General features: G+C 32.7%; 1 protein-coding gene across 3 annotated transcripts; it reads right to left on the bottom strand.

The window, feature by feature from the left end:
* Positions 1 to 3161: 3161 nt before the first annotated feature.
* Positions 3162 to 12506, bottom strand: LOC126717793 (cyclin-J18). 3 transcript variants are annotated; one of them, XM_050419693.1, is made up of 10 exons: positions 12363 to 12506; positions 12206 to 12282; positions 11446 to 11548; positions 11244 to 11342; positions 11138 to 11155; positions 10981 to 11051; positions 10731 to 10857; positions 10557 to 10617; positions 3801 to 3893; positions 3162 to 3691 (listed from the first exon to the last, which is right to left on the bottom strand). In XM_050419693.1, exons 1-9 carry the CDS (start codon positions 12432 to 12434, stop codon positions 3811 to 3813), a joined length of 711 nt encoding a protein of 236 aa, XP_050275650.1. In that variant the 5' UTR covers positions 12435 to 12506; the 3' UTR covers positions 3162 to 3691; positions 3801 to 3810. The 3 variants fall into 3 exon arrangements, with proteins under 3 accessions (XP_050275650.1, XP_050275649.1, XP_050275651.1); XM_050419692.1 differs by having other exon boundaries at positions 3162 to 3893; XM_050419694.1 differs by lacking the exons at positions 3162 to 3691; positions 3801 to 3893 and adding an exon at positions 9070 to 9312.
* Between the last annotated feature and the right edge of the window lie 2835 nt (positions 12507 to 15341).

Here is a 15341-nt window from a genome sequence, read left to right as displayed (position 1 = left end):
ACATGCTCAAGATATTGAACAATATGTTTATCATCATACCTAAACACTAATCGATTTTTGATGTAGGCGGATTAAACCCAAATTTCTTATTTAATCATTAGAAATTTTACTAGTTGAGCTAACTTGAACCCACTTTTTTTTTTTTTTTTTTTTTTTTTTTTTTTTTTTTTGTGGACTTGACTAAACATGGTTGGAGATTACTAATTAAAATGTCATGGGAGCAAGCAAATTTCCTAGTGTGTCTATTCATTTTTCATCAATTGTTTGAAACAATTTTGAGAAAACTACATTTTAAACCCTATATTTAGGATAATAACAAATTAAACCCTATAGTTCCAAAAATAACAAATTAAATCCTTAAATTTTAAAAAGTAACAAATTAAATTATATAGTTTCAAAAATAACAAATTAAGCCCTAGGTTTTAAAAAGTAACAAATCAAACCCTCAATCCAATGTTGAATTCCAAATACACTGTAATTCCACTTAATTGCGTGAGATTTAATTTGTTACTCTTCAAAATTTCAAAATTTAAAGGTTCAATTTATAGCTTTTGAAAATATATGTAGGGTTTAATTTGTTGCAACTCTAAATTATAGGGTTTAAACTCTTCAAAAAAAAAAAATTTTATAGGGTTTAAAATATAATTTACCCACATATTCTTCTCAAGCAAGTCATGAATATTCCATGTGACCATATCACTTTTAAAATCTCAATGGGTTTTTCCTATTCCCAGCTACTGTAACAATTGTGTGGTGTCACATGAGATGTTGGAGTTTTCGAACCAAGCCAAAGGGCGATTCTTGTCTGAAAAGTGAAGTCATAAAAACATGGAATGCAGAAGAAGCATTTCTGGTACAAAAAAGTAGTAAAAAAGTAGAAGCATGGTGCCTCTCCCAAACCAATAACCCCCCTCTCGTCCCCACCGCACCTTCTAAAATAAACAAAAGAATATGAGCCATTATAGTGACTAGTGAGTACATTGAATGATTGAAATCTTACTCGTAAATCATATCCCTCACGAAGTTTTGAAATTTTCCTTAGCACTTTCCTGCTTACCAGTACTTGGGACAAAGACAAAAGAAAAGAGCAACCAAATTACTGAACTGGGAGTTTAAAACATATGAGAGAGAGAGAGAGAGAGAGGTAAAAATTCAAAGGCTAAAAGTTAACAAAGCTCAATTACTAGTACCTCGTCCACACAAAAATTGACAAATTCAGTGGTACCTACTTACCACTAAGAAAAATGAATATGATTTGTTTGGTAGGGGAGACAAGAAGTACAAATTTGCACCAAGTGGCTGGAGGCTGGGTAGTTATTTACAATTATTAGCCGACACAATCAATGAAATGTGGTCTTAAATGCTTTGAGAGCAATGTCATGGACTCTCTCTTAAAGAACTAATCGAGTTTTAGTTCATAATAATAGTGGGTATTAAGAACCTCGAAACAAACATTTCCACCCTCAAGTTAAGTTTTTAGTTACTCAAGCTTCTTATTTTAGTTAATCTTTTATTTATACTGTGAAGAATCATGATTAATCCTGCACCATGAAACAATCTTAATTACAGTAGGAAAGTTAGTAAGGCCATTTAACCAATCTCTCTCTCTCTCACTCACACACACTAGATGGAGAATGTATGGAGTTGAAGCACATCATAATGAACATAAAATATCAAAATCAAGTTCATGTCACCTTTGACTTTATGGATTTAATAAACATAAATATAAGTTATCCATGCAATGATTGGAAAACATAAGTCCATTTATAGTTATTTATTTTTCTACAGATAATTTATTGCTGTACTTAGAATTTGAACCTTCCACCAGATCCATCGTCTGAGTCATAAGAGGTGCTGGATTCCATTTGAGTATTTGAACCAAAACATAAAATAAAAGTTGTCTTACTTTCGGTTGTATAGACTTCACATATCTAGAACAAATATTCTTAAAGAGCATCCCATACTATACACAGAAACATAAAATTTTCTTATAAAATGATGTGATGACATACTTTTTTTTTTTGTGCCACGAGTGGAAAAATTATATTGTACACATGATCTATTACATTTTTTTTTTCTTTTGATAGAAATATATTATATCTCTATCTCATATGAGTGTGACTCCCATATGTGGGATCTATATGTGACATCTATCTAAACATGAAAGGAAAGTATAGTACACTAGACATACTAAATAAAATCAGCCAAATAAAGATTGGACATGCTAGATACTACACTTGATAAAAGAGATTCCATATAATTTCATATGTAAATTTTTGTAAAAAAATTTTATTCCAAGAAAAGTAATTCTTATTTTGAAATTACAACATAAAAATAATAGAAATGCTCGCCACAAAAACAAGATGAAACACTTAAAACCTATTTGGACACGCAAGAACATTTTTCATGCATCACAAGTGCTATCTTTCGCGCACAAAAGCTTACAAAATGACAAACAATTCTAAATCGATACACATAACATATTGTCTTAAAGTACAATATGTTTGACTTTTCATTAATAATGATTCCCTGAGGGACAAATTAAATGATTAGAAAATCTAAGATTTTACTTGAAATTTTAATTTTAATTTTAATATAAAAACACTTTGAGCGAGAATCATGCATTTTTACATTATTTAATTGTATTATAATGCCAAATATTGGAGGAACATTATTGAAGATGAAAAAATAAATAAAAAAGATATCTGAAGCGCACAATGTCAAAAGATTCAACTTTTCATTGAAAGGATATTAAAAAAAAAAAAAAAAATCCATTAAGAGAAGAGAAGATATACATAGCTTTTACCCCTAACAAAAAGTACAAAATTTATACCCTATTTGAGATTAAGTTCCAAGATTTTTAATTTTATCAATTAAATTCTCAAACTTTTGAAACTGTTTCAATTTAAAATCTATGTCCATCATTATTATTTATTTCCGTTATTCTGGAAAATAACAAAAAAAAGAAAGAAAATGGAAACTGTTGATAAAACTTTATGTTTCAGCCATTATTATTTTTTTTTTTTGAAGAATATTTCAGCCATTAAATTGGATTATGAATATGCATACCCTAGGTGAAATGCAAATTTCATCATTGGTTTCTTGCATTTCTTTGCTCCATTATTGTTCAGCATAACATAAATGAATAATGGAGATGAACAGAGGTTTCAATTTAAAACAATTTCATAAATTTAAAACCGTAATTGACAAAATAATAATCTAGAACCCAATATGAGAGTATAATCTCTAGGTTTTTTTTTATGTAATTTCTCAAAAAAAGAAAAAAAAAACTGGAAATAAGAATAGAATTCACATATGGTACACATGCCCATGCTCGGCAGTACAAAGTTTTGGCACTCTCTCCCTCTCTCTTGAGACTTACCTCCAAAGGGACATGAAAAATTAAGAGTTTTTGTCCATGAACTCAATTGGCCGTGTGGTAGAGCCTACACTTCATGAACTGTCCAAGAGTACTTTCTGGATTTGGATTGATGAAACCCCACCCAACCATCTATTTTCACAATTTTCTGGGCTCATCTTTATTACAATCACTTTTTACAGATAAAAGACCTCACTATAACGTAAATTTAAGTAGCTTTTAATGAGGATTAGCAAAAAAATGATTAAAAAAGAGCTTTCCTTGGGATGCTACTTCAATACCCCAAAATGTTTGCTTCAGCACCAGCACCCCCTGGTGGGATGACACGTGAGTGTTAAAGCAATACTTTTTAGGGTGAAAATAACATTTGCCTACTTTGCATCCATTAGTCATTAGTGCTTCCTGGTTAAAAATCAAATACCTTGTAACAATCAAGAAGGCTCAAACACATGCTTCAGAATGTCTGTGACGATCTCTATGATATCCTCTTCTTTGCATAAGGTTACGAACTTCACTGCAACAACAAAATTTTCCTCAATTAGTGCTTAGCTTCATCTCATAAATTGAACTATTCAGCTTCATTGCCACTATGCTTAATAGGAGATGGTATCTCATGCGCTAGCTCACCTGTCAATGAGAGAGTGGCCTCATGCGCTTAGCATATGAGAGATTTTTCCACTTGATAAAATGAAAATTTCAGAATATAATTAATGAAACAATATTTTTAGCTATTACTATATCATTAAAGAAGATTAACAATTTTACCCACTTAACATGGTGCAAGTTGTGAAAACAATTTTCCACAAAATTTTGGGTTTTTGATAACTGAAACCTTACAAGGAGGATCAATGCCTTCTCTCAGCAAGTTCACACCTGCCTAGAATTATCAACACTAGTTCTAATAGATTATGTTTGAGTTTAAGAAAACTTAGATGAGTATTAAGCTTGTATTAGACAACACTTGGGTTAGCTTGAGATCTCCTAACTCTAAATGTTTTCCTAATTATAAAGAATTAGTTTTTGGCTAACTAAACATCAGATTACCTAGGTTCTGGCCATGATTTTAACACACGATTGACCAAAATATTGAAGTTTATATTTGTTTATGGTAGTCCAAAACTTATGGTCCAATTGAGAGCAGAAGAAAATATCCCAATTTAAGGGAGGACTGGTATGATACAGATGACAGAAGCAAACGAAACAATAATTCAATTCAACACAGTAAATGCAGGCAGGGCAAGAACTGATTATACTTGGTAGGTGTACCGCAGGAGTGGAAAGAGAAAATGGTCATATTATTAAAAAGTACGAGTTCAAGAAGGACCCAGGTACTGGTAGAGCAGGCGGCAATGCTAGGAAAGCATCAGTTTCCTTGAAAGCAAGCAAGCTAGCTGGCTATAACTAAAAAGGGTACAAATGGGCCAAGCAATGTTATATGCACACAAAATTTGATAATATTTTTTATAAGGTAGGTCCCGTTAATCGCATTTTTTTTGAAATTTTTTATTTTTATTTTTTCAGTTCTATTAAGTATAGTTCGGTATCTTTTTTTGATTTTTTTTCTGACCATTTTTTTTGTCCTTTTTGTACCTTAATATTAGCATTTTTCTTTTTATAATAGTTGAGTTTACAAGCTTATATTATTTTTTTTTTTATGAGAAATGTTAATAAACACCGTACGGTGTTTGTTAAGATTTTTCAATATGGGTCTTAGTTAAAAAAAAGGAAAAAAGTTGTCAAAAAAAACTGCAAGATAAAAACTACCAAAAGCTACCAAAAAACCTGTTGTTACTGTCAAAAAAATTATTGTTAACAAGCATCTTATAATGCCCATTAACATAATCCTATTTTTATTTACCACTAACAATACACCACGAGCAGGTGTAAAATTTTGTGTACGAACTTTCTCCCCAAGATTTTTAATGATCTTCTTCGTCATCATAAGTTGTGTCATTGGATAAATTCCAATACATGCAACATTGAGTAGAGAGTAGAGACAGGTTGTAAGAACACCAACACCCCTACTACTCCCACGCACTTTACTCACAAAAAGATTCATCCTCTAGAGAGAGAGAGAACCAATCTGCAGCAAGAAAACAAAAACAAAAACAAACCCAAAAGCAAAGCCAACTCCTAAGATATGCGCATGCAAACCAACTACATTGTCATCAAAGAGTTATTACGGGAAGGCTATATTCTCTAGTACAGACTGGTTTTCATATATTTATTATGCCTTTACTCGTCGCATTCACACGTGTGCTTTTCATTTGAATGTTTGGGAAGGCTATTATATCTCTAGCACAGGCTGGTTCTCAACAACCCTTGTACACCTAGACCTAGGGGTGAAGAGGTATGACTGTATGTAAACAGAAAATGCCAAAGTCCTTACCCACCTATCAAATCGAATTTGTCAATTAAAGGAAGAATATTATGGTGGTCGCTGGGTCAAATATCTTTGCTGACTCCTTTAATACAGATGGATACCCAGTGTGAATTACTGATCGATGAAAATCTTGACATTAGACATTGTGTTTGATGACTGCCCCACTGGCCAGAGAAAATTTTGCACTTACTGAAATTGATTCACCAGAAAACTTAATTGAAAGGATAAAATTTACGTAGTCTTCTTTAAGTATTGTCATTTAAGTTCTTTAGGTTGAATTTAATTGTTTTAAAAGAGATAAAACTATTTTTTTATATTAATCAATATAACCTAGAAAACCTATGTTTTGCAATGTCCTAATTGATAATTTCTTTAAAAAATAACATTGGAAATAACAATTTTTGATACACTTCTATCTAATGTGACTCTTTCACTCATGCATTTAAATTTTGTTTGTTTTGTTGTAAATATTTTTTGAAAAACATATTCTGCATTTTCAGATATGCGTTTCATTGTAAATTTAGTCAAATTTGAAAATATTTTCCATCGAATGGAAAACTTTTTATAAAAATTTGTAAAAGGTTTGATTTAAAAAATATTCGGTAAAACATTATACAAAACACAGTCACACCCCCCTTCCTTCTTTGTTCTCTCTCCAAGACCCCCACTCCTCCCTTCTTTCCTTCTCCGACTAGCTTAGTGTCAGGTAAATCGGTGCAATGGCAAGCAAATTGAAACAAAAATGTAGCAAATCGTCAAAACCTCTTATTGTTCTTTGGATCAGATGGTGACTGGCATTTCACAATGGCAAATGATGGCAAATGATGGCAAGGAGGCTTGATAGCAGATGAGAGGCGCCAAAAGTGGTTGGGAGGCATCAGTTTTGGATCGATTTGGTGGTTTGTGGTTGGAAAATTTTAGATCATACCAAATACCTAAAAACGTTGACTAAAAATATTTTCAATTGAAAACATTTACAAAGAAACAAAGAGGATGCAATTTTGGGTAGTATTTATTACACAGCCCAAAATGAAGTAAACTTGTGACTTAAGAGTCACCAGTTCAGTTTATTTTGGCTATGAATCCAGGCAAATGTGTAACAAATTTCCCCTTTTTGCTTTTATCACTTCAGCAAAAGACACTCCTCTTCTCTCCCTAGTCGGAGGGGGTATCATTTTTACTCAGGAATAGCACAACAGGACAGATTACAGCTACTATCCTCATAGACAAATTTGATAGAAGACAAATTTGTACTTCAAAAGAATATTGACTGTACCAAACAAAAAATTTCATCTACGCTGTGATCTAAATTTACTCGAGCATTCTCTATAAACTAACAGGCTTTCCATTGCCCTTTTGTACTTTACGACTAGAATCACGGCTCACATCCAAGTAAAGGATATGGGTGGACCCACTAGGGGATTTGGTGTAACTCTAGTAACACATCCTTGGTCAAACTCTTTTTCGTAACTATTTTATATGACAGATTATAACCTATTTTTTGTAATTTTCACATAAACTCAATACTTTTTTTTATCTATCACAAAATATCACGTCAAAATTGTGACAAAATTACTGTGCTATAATTATTTTTTGGGAAGTTGTGGATACAGCTCAAAGTCCACCGACATAAATCCCAGAGATATATGAGAGAGAAATATACTACGCCGTCCAAAGGAGAAATCCAGGATCATATATAGGTGTTGTCAGCAGTGATTCTATGTAGTTCATGTAAGTAATGTACAACGGACCACGACAATAGCTTTACATTTTGGTGGACCACAAGATTGATGATCAAATACAGCAATATGGTTGAGTCAAGGTTGATGACTATGGACTGACAAAGATGACCGGCTAATGAATGAATCAGCAGTGCATCAAGAAAAGCTGTCTATCACTCACTAGTCACCACCTTCAAAGTTCGGAAACCCTTTCACTTAAAGGGTTAGAATTTGGACTTAGAGTTGGGATTCGGACCCCATCAACAATCAAATACAATGAGTACCCCCACATCAACCATCATTACTCATATCTCATAAGCTACAAAATTGGGCTCTTTCACTAGGTGTTTATATGGCCCAATAATAATCAAATGGGCCTCATGAATTTGAGGGCTCCCAGTGTATAGGATCAACAAAATGTCAAGCCCAGGTCCCATGGTAATGGTCAGGGAATGGAGAGAATTCAAGCACAACCTATGACAACTAAAAGTAAAAGAAGTCTGGCCTTAAATATGCCATTTATACCAAGAGTAATGCTAATTATTTTTTAAAAAATTATTATTATTATTTGTATCCAAAACTTTATTATGCACCACCATGACATGCCCACTTCAATATATATGTCAAAAAATTATGAAATTTGTGTCATTAAACTTTTTAAACTTATTGATATACCAAGGGATTACAATGCCACTCTTAAAGCGTGGCAGTCACTATGAAAGTGAAGTGATTACCAATTTGAAAGTATGACCTAAGCGGATGAGTTGCTATCTAAAGGTAACATGGCAATTGAAGCACCGTGAAGTTTAGCATCGAAATAACATAAACTGCCACACCATCAAAATCACAATTGTCACCGCCTTCACAGTTGCCCCTCACTACCATGCCCATGCCACCATGACTGTTTTTAGACATAATCCACAAACTCAAAATTACAGGGTAAATGTTATTTGAACACAGATGGATTGTTGATGTGGTTTGGTCACCTATAAGGTGAGGATACAACCATAATGGAGTTTTCAGATAACAGCTTGTGCACACACATGCAAGGTATGCCTAGGAGATGATGACTAAAAAGGGTTTACACTTTTCTTAGCAAAATAAAAACAGAAATAGAGATAAAAGGAGTAAGGGGTGCTCATATAGTGTCACAATCATACTAGCAGTCTTGATGCATATACTATACAATATGATATTTTATCAAATACATTTCATAATTTTAATAGTTTAAGTTATGCTTGATGATGCAGTGGCATCAATCTATCTCTTTATAAATTAATGTTTTAAATAGAGTAAGAATTGAGATAACAGCCTTAAATAGATAGTTCTGTAACAAGCTTCATGAATCACATCCTCTCTATGTGTGTGTTTTTGTTATTTTGAGTGCATAACATTCTCATTATTGAAAGACACTATGCTTACAATACTAATACAAATACTTGCATGAGCCGTTTGCCTCTTTTTCTTAAGTTTTTGAAAGTCAAATAATGTTTAAAATCTATAATCTGTTTCTTTATAAGTATTAGGCTACAAGATATTTAAAATCAACAAGTAAGATTAAAGTACAAACAAATCATTGAAATCCCTTTCTAACAGGCTATGGTTTACTCTTAAAGCAAATCCTTATCCCCCCATACAATATGTTCCTAATAGCAGAAGAAAGCAATATATAATCCACTACAAGCAAAGCAAATGAAATGTGATTTTCAATGAACAAGCAAAAGAAATAATTAAATATTTCAAGACAAAATTCCCTTAAAAAACAAACAGAAACTAGCCAATACACAGAATTGTGGTCCTGTCAGCTAAGCACCTCGTTAGCACATCACCTGGAGATAGAAATTTCTTGACTCAACAAATATTGCACACTTTACCTAGTGATTGGTAATAAGGCTAAGAGATTACAGTGGCCTTGATCCTACATGGCAATAAATATTGTATGAGTCAATCCCATGCAGAACCCTCCCAAGTCTCTTCTACTCATATTTTATGGCATCAATTTAGCAAGAGGGAAGCATTACCTACAAGCTTTCGAATTAAGTCCAAAGCCATATGCTATATCTATTTTGTTCAACATGCTTGTGAAATTCCAGATCTCAATTCCTAAACTGAATTAATCAACAGGTTGATTTAGCATCAATTAACGGAACTCTGTGAACTATGAAATCAGCAAGTTGAACAATCATAGGTTGAAGTTCCAAATCTTCAATAATCAGAGTTCTATGGATTCCAAAGTCAGCAATAAGTTGTGATCCTCCGAAAATTAATGATTTCTCTAGATTATTTATGATTATACCTAACTCTGTTTCTAATTTTACCTTTTCCTGTATACCATAATTTATATCTTGAATATTTAATTTTCTAGATTTTTCACCTACCCACTTTGTCTCCTAAGTCCTATGATTATTCAATTTTTGATCATTGTATTTATTATTTACATTAGTTTCCATGTTAAAGACCCTATATTCCAAGTGCCTATATGAATTCTATTCTCTTGGACTAACGTCTTTACCCTCATATGTCCATCAAATGCAGGAACTTGTGTCCAAACTTCACTACACCTAAGCTCCCATATAGGGAATGCCCTAACTAACCCTTGTCTTCTTTTCATTGCATTTGGGCCTGATACAGCATGTTGTTAAGAAAGGACGCCCCAAAGCGTATCTATCATAGGTCCATTCATAATAAACTAAATTTTAGGCTGGCCCTCAAGCTACAACAACCCTTCTCGGCTGTAAACAGGAGGTAAAACAGATGTTCTGAAAGCAAGACCATCCTCAGCCGATAAAGCAGGCTATTTCACACGCTACAAGACTCTATCGTTCTAATCCAAATAGACTGTGTGATGAAAATTATTAAGAATGTAATTTTCTTTACCATATGGATATATTATATAAAGAAAATAATAGAAAAAAGGTTACTTGACAAACAAATACGAATATAGTGGGATGAAAAAAATGGAACTGAAAATTTGAAACCTAGACTGATAGGTAGTTTACGGTTTAACTGTCCAATTATGTCCAAGTTTGAGATGAAGAAAATGAATTGATGATATTTACAAGTAGTATCTTACCCCAGGGAAGAACAGGAAACTCCTGCCTCTGTTTAGGGACTGTAATGACATATGAAGCAACCTGCAATAGATAAGAAAATCTTATCCCCAAAAGAAAGAAAATGATACATGTGCACCAAATTATAATTACTTGAATTGGAATATAAATAGTTAAAAAGGAAAAAAAGAACATGCCAAAACTGATGCAGCAAGAGAACGAGGAGAACTATAAAGAACCGATGTCTCATCCCTTTCATAAAGAAGATCCATAATATCAATGCATGCTTCAAAGTTCAAAACCTCGCCCAATTTTGCCACTTCCCTGAATTCAAAAACACATAAAAGATGTACCTAGATGAACCCAGTTATAATTAAGACAAAAAAACTATATATGTCTATGACTATGTAACTATAAAAATTATGAGTCTGAAACAAAGGGGCTTACTTGAACTGAAAATAAAGCTCTTCGAGGAATACAAAAGCATTGTTTGCCGTACCAATCTCAAAATCCAACACCTTCAAAATGCCATTCATATCTTTATATCATGTAGATGATCAAACCATAATAGTTCAGGAAACCTCAATGGTTCAATGAAATAAACCTGCAATAAGACCACCTCCTACAGAATATCCTCATCAACGACAGTGAACATGACAATATAAAAAGCAAGCAGTTTCTAAAACCATTGTAGAACACAAGTAGCTTACTGCTTCTACAAAATCACGCGTTGTAAAATGTTGTTCCATGATAGTCTTGTCTCCCAAAGACTTCAAACTTTTCACCGACAATGGACGGGAATCATGTATCTACAAAAACATCAACATTGTAAGAAGCAATGAAAAAAAGAAAAAAAAATTAACCCAAAAGAATAAAAGAGAGCCTGCAGCAAATTAAAACATGAAAACCCACTTTGCTCGAAACCCATATAGAAATAAGTGCAAACAACTGCAAGTTGCTCTCTCTTATTGGTTGCAAAAGCCAGTTTGCAGTGTCATCCCCTTGTTGTGTGAACCTTTACAAGAACATTACAATTTCAGCATTACATCATATAGGAAAGGAACAAAGAAATTGGGGGAAAAAAAAAAACAGTAACATAGAGAGAATGCAAATAATGCTTGAAAATTCGATTCTTCCTAAAAATAAAATTTTAATAATACAAAAAAAATTTGTTCAAACCAAGTCCGAGGTTTATTTTCATCCTTATTGAGACTAGAAATAATTGAAAAAAATTATTAAAAAAAATTAAAAAAAAAAAAAAGGAAAAAGGAAGAAGCTTAACCTGATCTATAAATTGTATTGTTAACTTGTTATACAATTAATGTTTCAGTTCATGAAAATCGAATAATTAAATCACAAATGCAGATTTATATGCAGTGTTATTTGAGGAAAACATTGAACAAAGTCCTCAACTATGTATGCAATCATAATGTAATGGAGTAATTGAAAGCTTAAAACAAATAATGAGGGCAATAAAACAGTGAATAAATAGTGAGGCACAAATATATATAAATAGTGTTGTGATACAATTGAAGTTTCAGTTCATGAAAATTGCATAATTAAATCGCAATTGCAGATTCATAGTGAGTGTAATTTGAGAAAAAAAAAATTGAATCAAATTCCTGAAATATGTATGTAATGTAATAAAGCAGTGAAAAAGTTGGAGTTGGACCTGGACAAGGAGGGGTAGAATCGATCAAAGAAGAGTGACAATGCGGCGTATTTCACAATCGGTGCGACTTTCAGTTCCTTTTGTTTGCAAAAAAAATTGAATATAATAAATTTGGAGAGAAGTGATTAGATATTGAATATGAAGAAAAAGAGATGACCTGAGCGGATTGGATGAGGAATTGGAGCAGTGGAAGACGCAGAGGCCGCTGCTGCTCACTCCGCATCCACATCTTTATGTTCTCAAAATCTGGAAGCGGGAACCCAATATTTCGCACTTTTGAAGAATGAATTTGAAAGTTAAAGTGTTAAACTTAATTATAGCAATTTTTTTTTTTTTTTTTGAGAGGAATAATTATAAAAAATTCTTATTTGGTAAAATCAAATTTTAACCATATTTTTTAAAAAAATAATTTAAAGGTTGTTCTTACTCATTATATTATTACTAGTATATAACCCGTGCTACCGCACGAAAATGAATATATTATTAATCATGAATTTATTTATATTTAAAAGACTCAGTTAAAAATGATATTTATGTGCAGATGGAAGTTGTTGATGAGAATGAGTGGTGGGGTAAGATAGAGCAAATGAAAGGAGGAGGGGAAGAGGAGATGATAATTAAGCACAATTTCAGTTGAGCAGGCCAGCAAACCTTATATGATATGGCTTATCAACTAGGGCTTTACTTGTAATTGCTTATAAATAATTGGTATAAGAGTGGTTTGTGTGCATAGGTGAATTGTACGTTGGGCGTATAGGAAATGATGTTTGTATTGTCTATCTTCTAGCTTAGATGAGTATAGTTTGATTGAATTTGTATAATTGATTTTGTGGGGCCCGGCCCAAAAATGATGGGCTATTCCAAGCTCAGGCCCGTCCGAGGAGCGTCCTGTCCAACGAAAAGCCTCATATGAAGCGCTATTCAACCCCAATAGCGTCAAGGAAACCTGTCCGAGGAGTAACTCCTCCTCGGACATCGCGAAGCCCAGACGAGAAACTTGCCCAAGCCATTTCAGCTCGTCTTCCCAACATATAAAACGAATTAAATTCAAAATATCTCACGGAAGGCTACCACCACATTAATTGCGCCCCAACCACCCTCTTGGCCGCATTAATGAGGAAAAGACTCCTAAACAGTACCGCCTTGGCCTCTGCAACTCACAAAGGGTCTGATGAGGGCGTCTGATGGGACAGGTGCTTGAGTGGATGCTTGGATGATTAACAGGTGTAAGGCTGGGATGAAAAGAAGAAAAATATATAATGTAGTGGAGTCCCTCAAAGAAGGGGACGAGAGAACTGTATCAGGAACAAAAAAAGAAATAAAATCAGACTTGAGAAAGATCCATTCTGGTGTTTTTCTATTTTCCTTTTGCAAACCATACTGCCCATGCATAAGACCGAACAAGTTCACTGAGGCCAAGTTCTTTGACCCATCCTCTACAAATAATTATTGTGGGTTGCGCTTTGGGCCAGGGCCTAATCAACACTAGTTGGGCCAGGAAAATCGTGTAACCACAGATTTCTAGGAGGTATGTGATGTGTGATCAGTGGATGATTTACTTTTATTTTATTACTGTGTGCTTCCACATGAGTATAGTTAAATGTCATCACAGTGACATAAAATATGCTTTGGACAAGAAAGATTTTGCTTTATTATTTAGTAGGTATTGTTTCATAGATTAGATGTATAAATGCGGAGATTTTTAGTTAGAAATGATGGTTCTAATTTATAATTTAGCAAACTTTATTAGAAAATGCAGATGATTCAAATTTTATAGGATGAAAATGAGAGTTTAGATGAAATCTTAAAAAGGAATAGTATGTAGCCCGTGCATAAGTCAATTGTAGTAATGCTATTGGTCAATTCATTTTTATTTATTTATTTATCATACAGAGGATACCATTAGATAAAACAATGGAAAAAAAGAAAAAAAGAGAATACTAAATTTTATTATTTAAGTGATGCTATTGGTTAATATATATATTTGGTTTATTATAAAGGGGATAGTATTAGATAAAATAAAAAAATAAAAAATAAAAAAAGAAAGAGAGAATATTGCATTTTATTATTTAAGTGACTATAATGGTCTTTTTTTTTTTTTTTTTGGTTTATCGTACGGAGGATAGCATTAGATAAAACAGTAAAAAAGAAGAAGAAGAGAATATTTCATTTTATTATTTAAAATATATAAAGGGACATTATTATATATTCTATTGTTTGACAAACTTAAAAAAGACCTATTCACCAACTTAAACATTTCAAGATCGATGGAGCATCTCTTGCACGAAATCACAAATTCTTCATAACCATAAGGTTTAAGGTTCATCACAATTCCAATGTCCCATTCCACTTTTTTGGCAAATTTGAAAGTTTGGACTTTGATACATGGCAATTCCAGTAGCAAGTAGTCGAAGTGTTGTTCGGCATTTTAGAAGTATATGCTTCCTATGTTCATTGTTCAACACTTCCAAAAGCTTAAACCACAAGGTAGGTTAGTGAAATTTTAAATTTACCCTTAAAAAAAATAAAAGAAAAATGGTATACATCTTATATAATTTATTGAGTCCTAAATTTTCTCAAGGAATAATAATCTCTAAAGTCATAGACTACTCATAGATGTATAAATTAGATGTTGAGGAATAGTAGTCTTTAAAGTTATAGACTCATAGATGCATAAGTTTTTTTTTTTTTTTTTGGAGAAATAATTACAATATGTTGCTAACCCCGTAGCTTGAACCCTTTCCCCCCTAGACCCCCAAACACTTTGTACATGGGAAGGTGTCAATTCAGCTACAAGGCCTTTGGCATAGATGCATAAGTTAGATAAAAGATAGTTGATCAAGCTAACAATAAATAATAATTACATACATACCTAAATGTCTAATAGTGTATTGCTAAAGTTATAGTAAGCGAATAAAACATTATATAATTTGTAAAAAGTAATTGGTATGAGCTTTGCCTCCTTCTATTCTATCATCTAGTAAGCTAAAATAACATGTCCTTTACCATCCGTATAAAAGACATGTCATGTAGATATAAAAGAGTAATGCCAAGGAGGTGGCAAATTGGAATTTGTGTAGTTAAGAATATTTAACTAAATGAGATAGTCATCCGGTTTTCGTGTTAGTATTGTAAT

Source organism: Quercus robur, chromosome 3 (assembly GCF_932294415.1).
Source record: "Quercus robur chromosome 3, dhQueRobu3.1, whole genome shotgun sequence".
In the NCBI taxonomy this organism is placed as follows: domain Eukaryota; kingdom Viridiplantae; phylum Streptophyta; class Magnoliopsida; order Fagales; family Fagaceae; genus Quercus; species Quercus robur.
The sequence above is the reverse complement of the archived record's forward strand: the minus strand, read 5'-3'. Positions and strand labels throughout refer to the sequence as shown.

Bases quoted from the DNA above. Each gene is read 5' to 3' on its own strand.
- LOC126717793 (XM_050419692.1), bottom strand. From the start codon at position 12,434: ATGTGGATGCGGAGTGAGCAGCAGCGGCCTCTGCGTCTTCCACTGCTC. The intron at 12,283-12,362 runs GTCATCTCTTTT...TGCAAACAAAAG, and splicing joins TCCTCATCCAATCCGCTCAG to GAACTGAAAGTCGCACCGAT. The intron at 10,858-10,980 runs GTAAGCCCCTTT...TTTTGAATTCAG, and splicing joins GAGCTTTATTTTCAGTTCAA to GGAAGTGGCAAAATTGGGCG.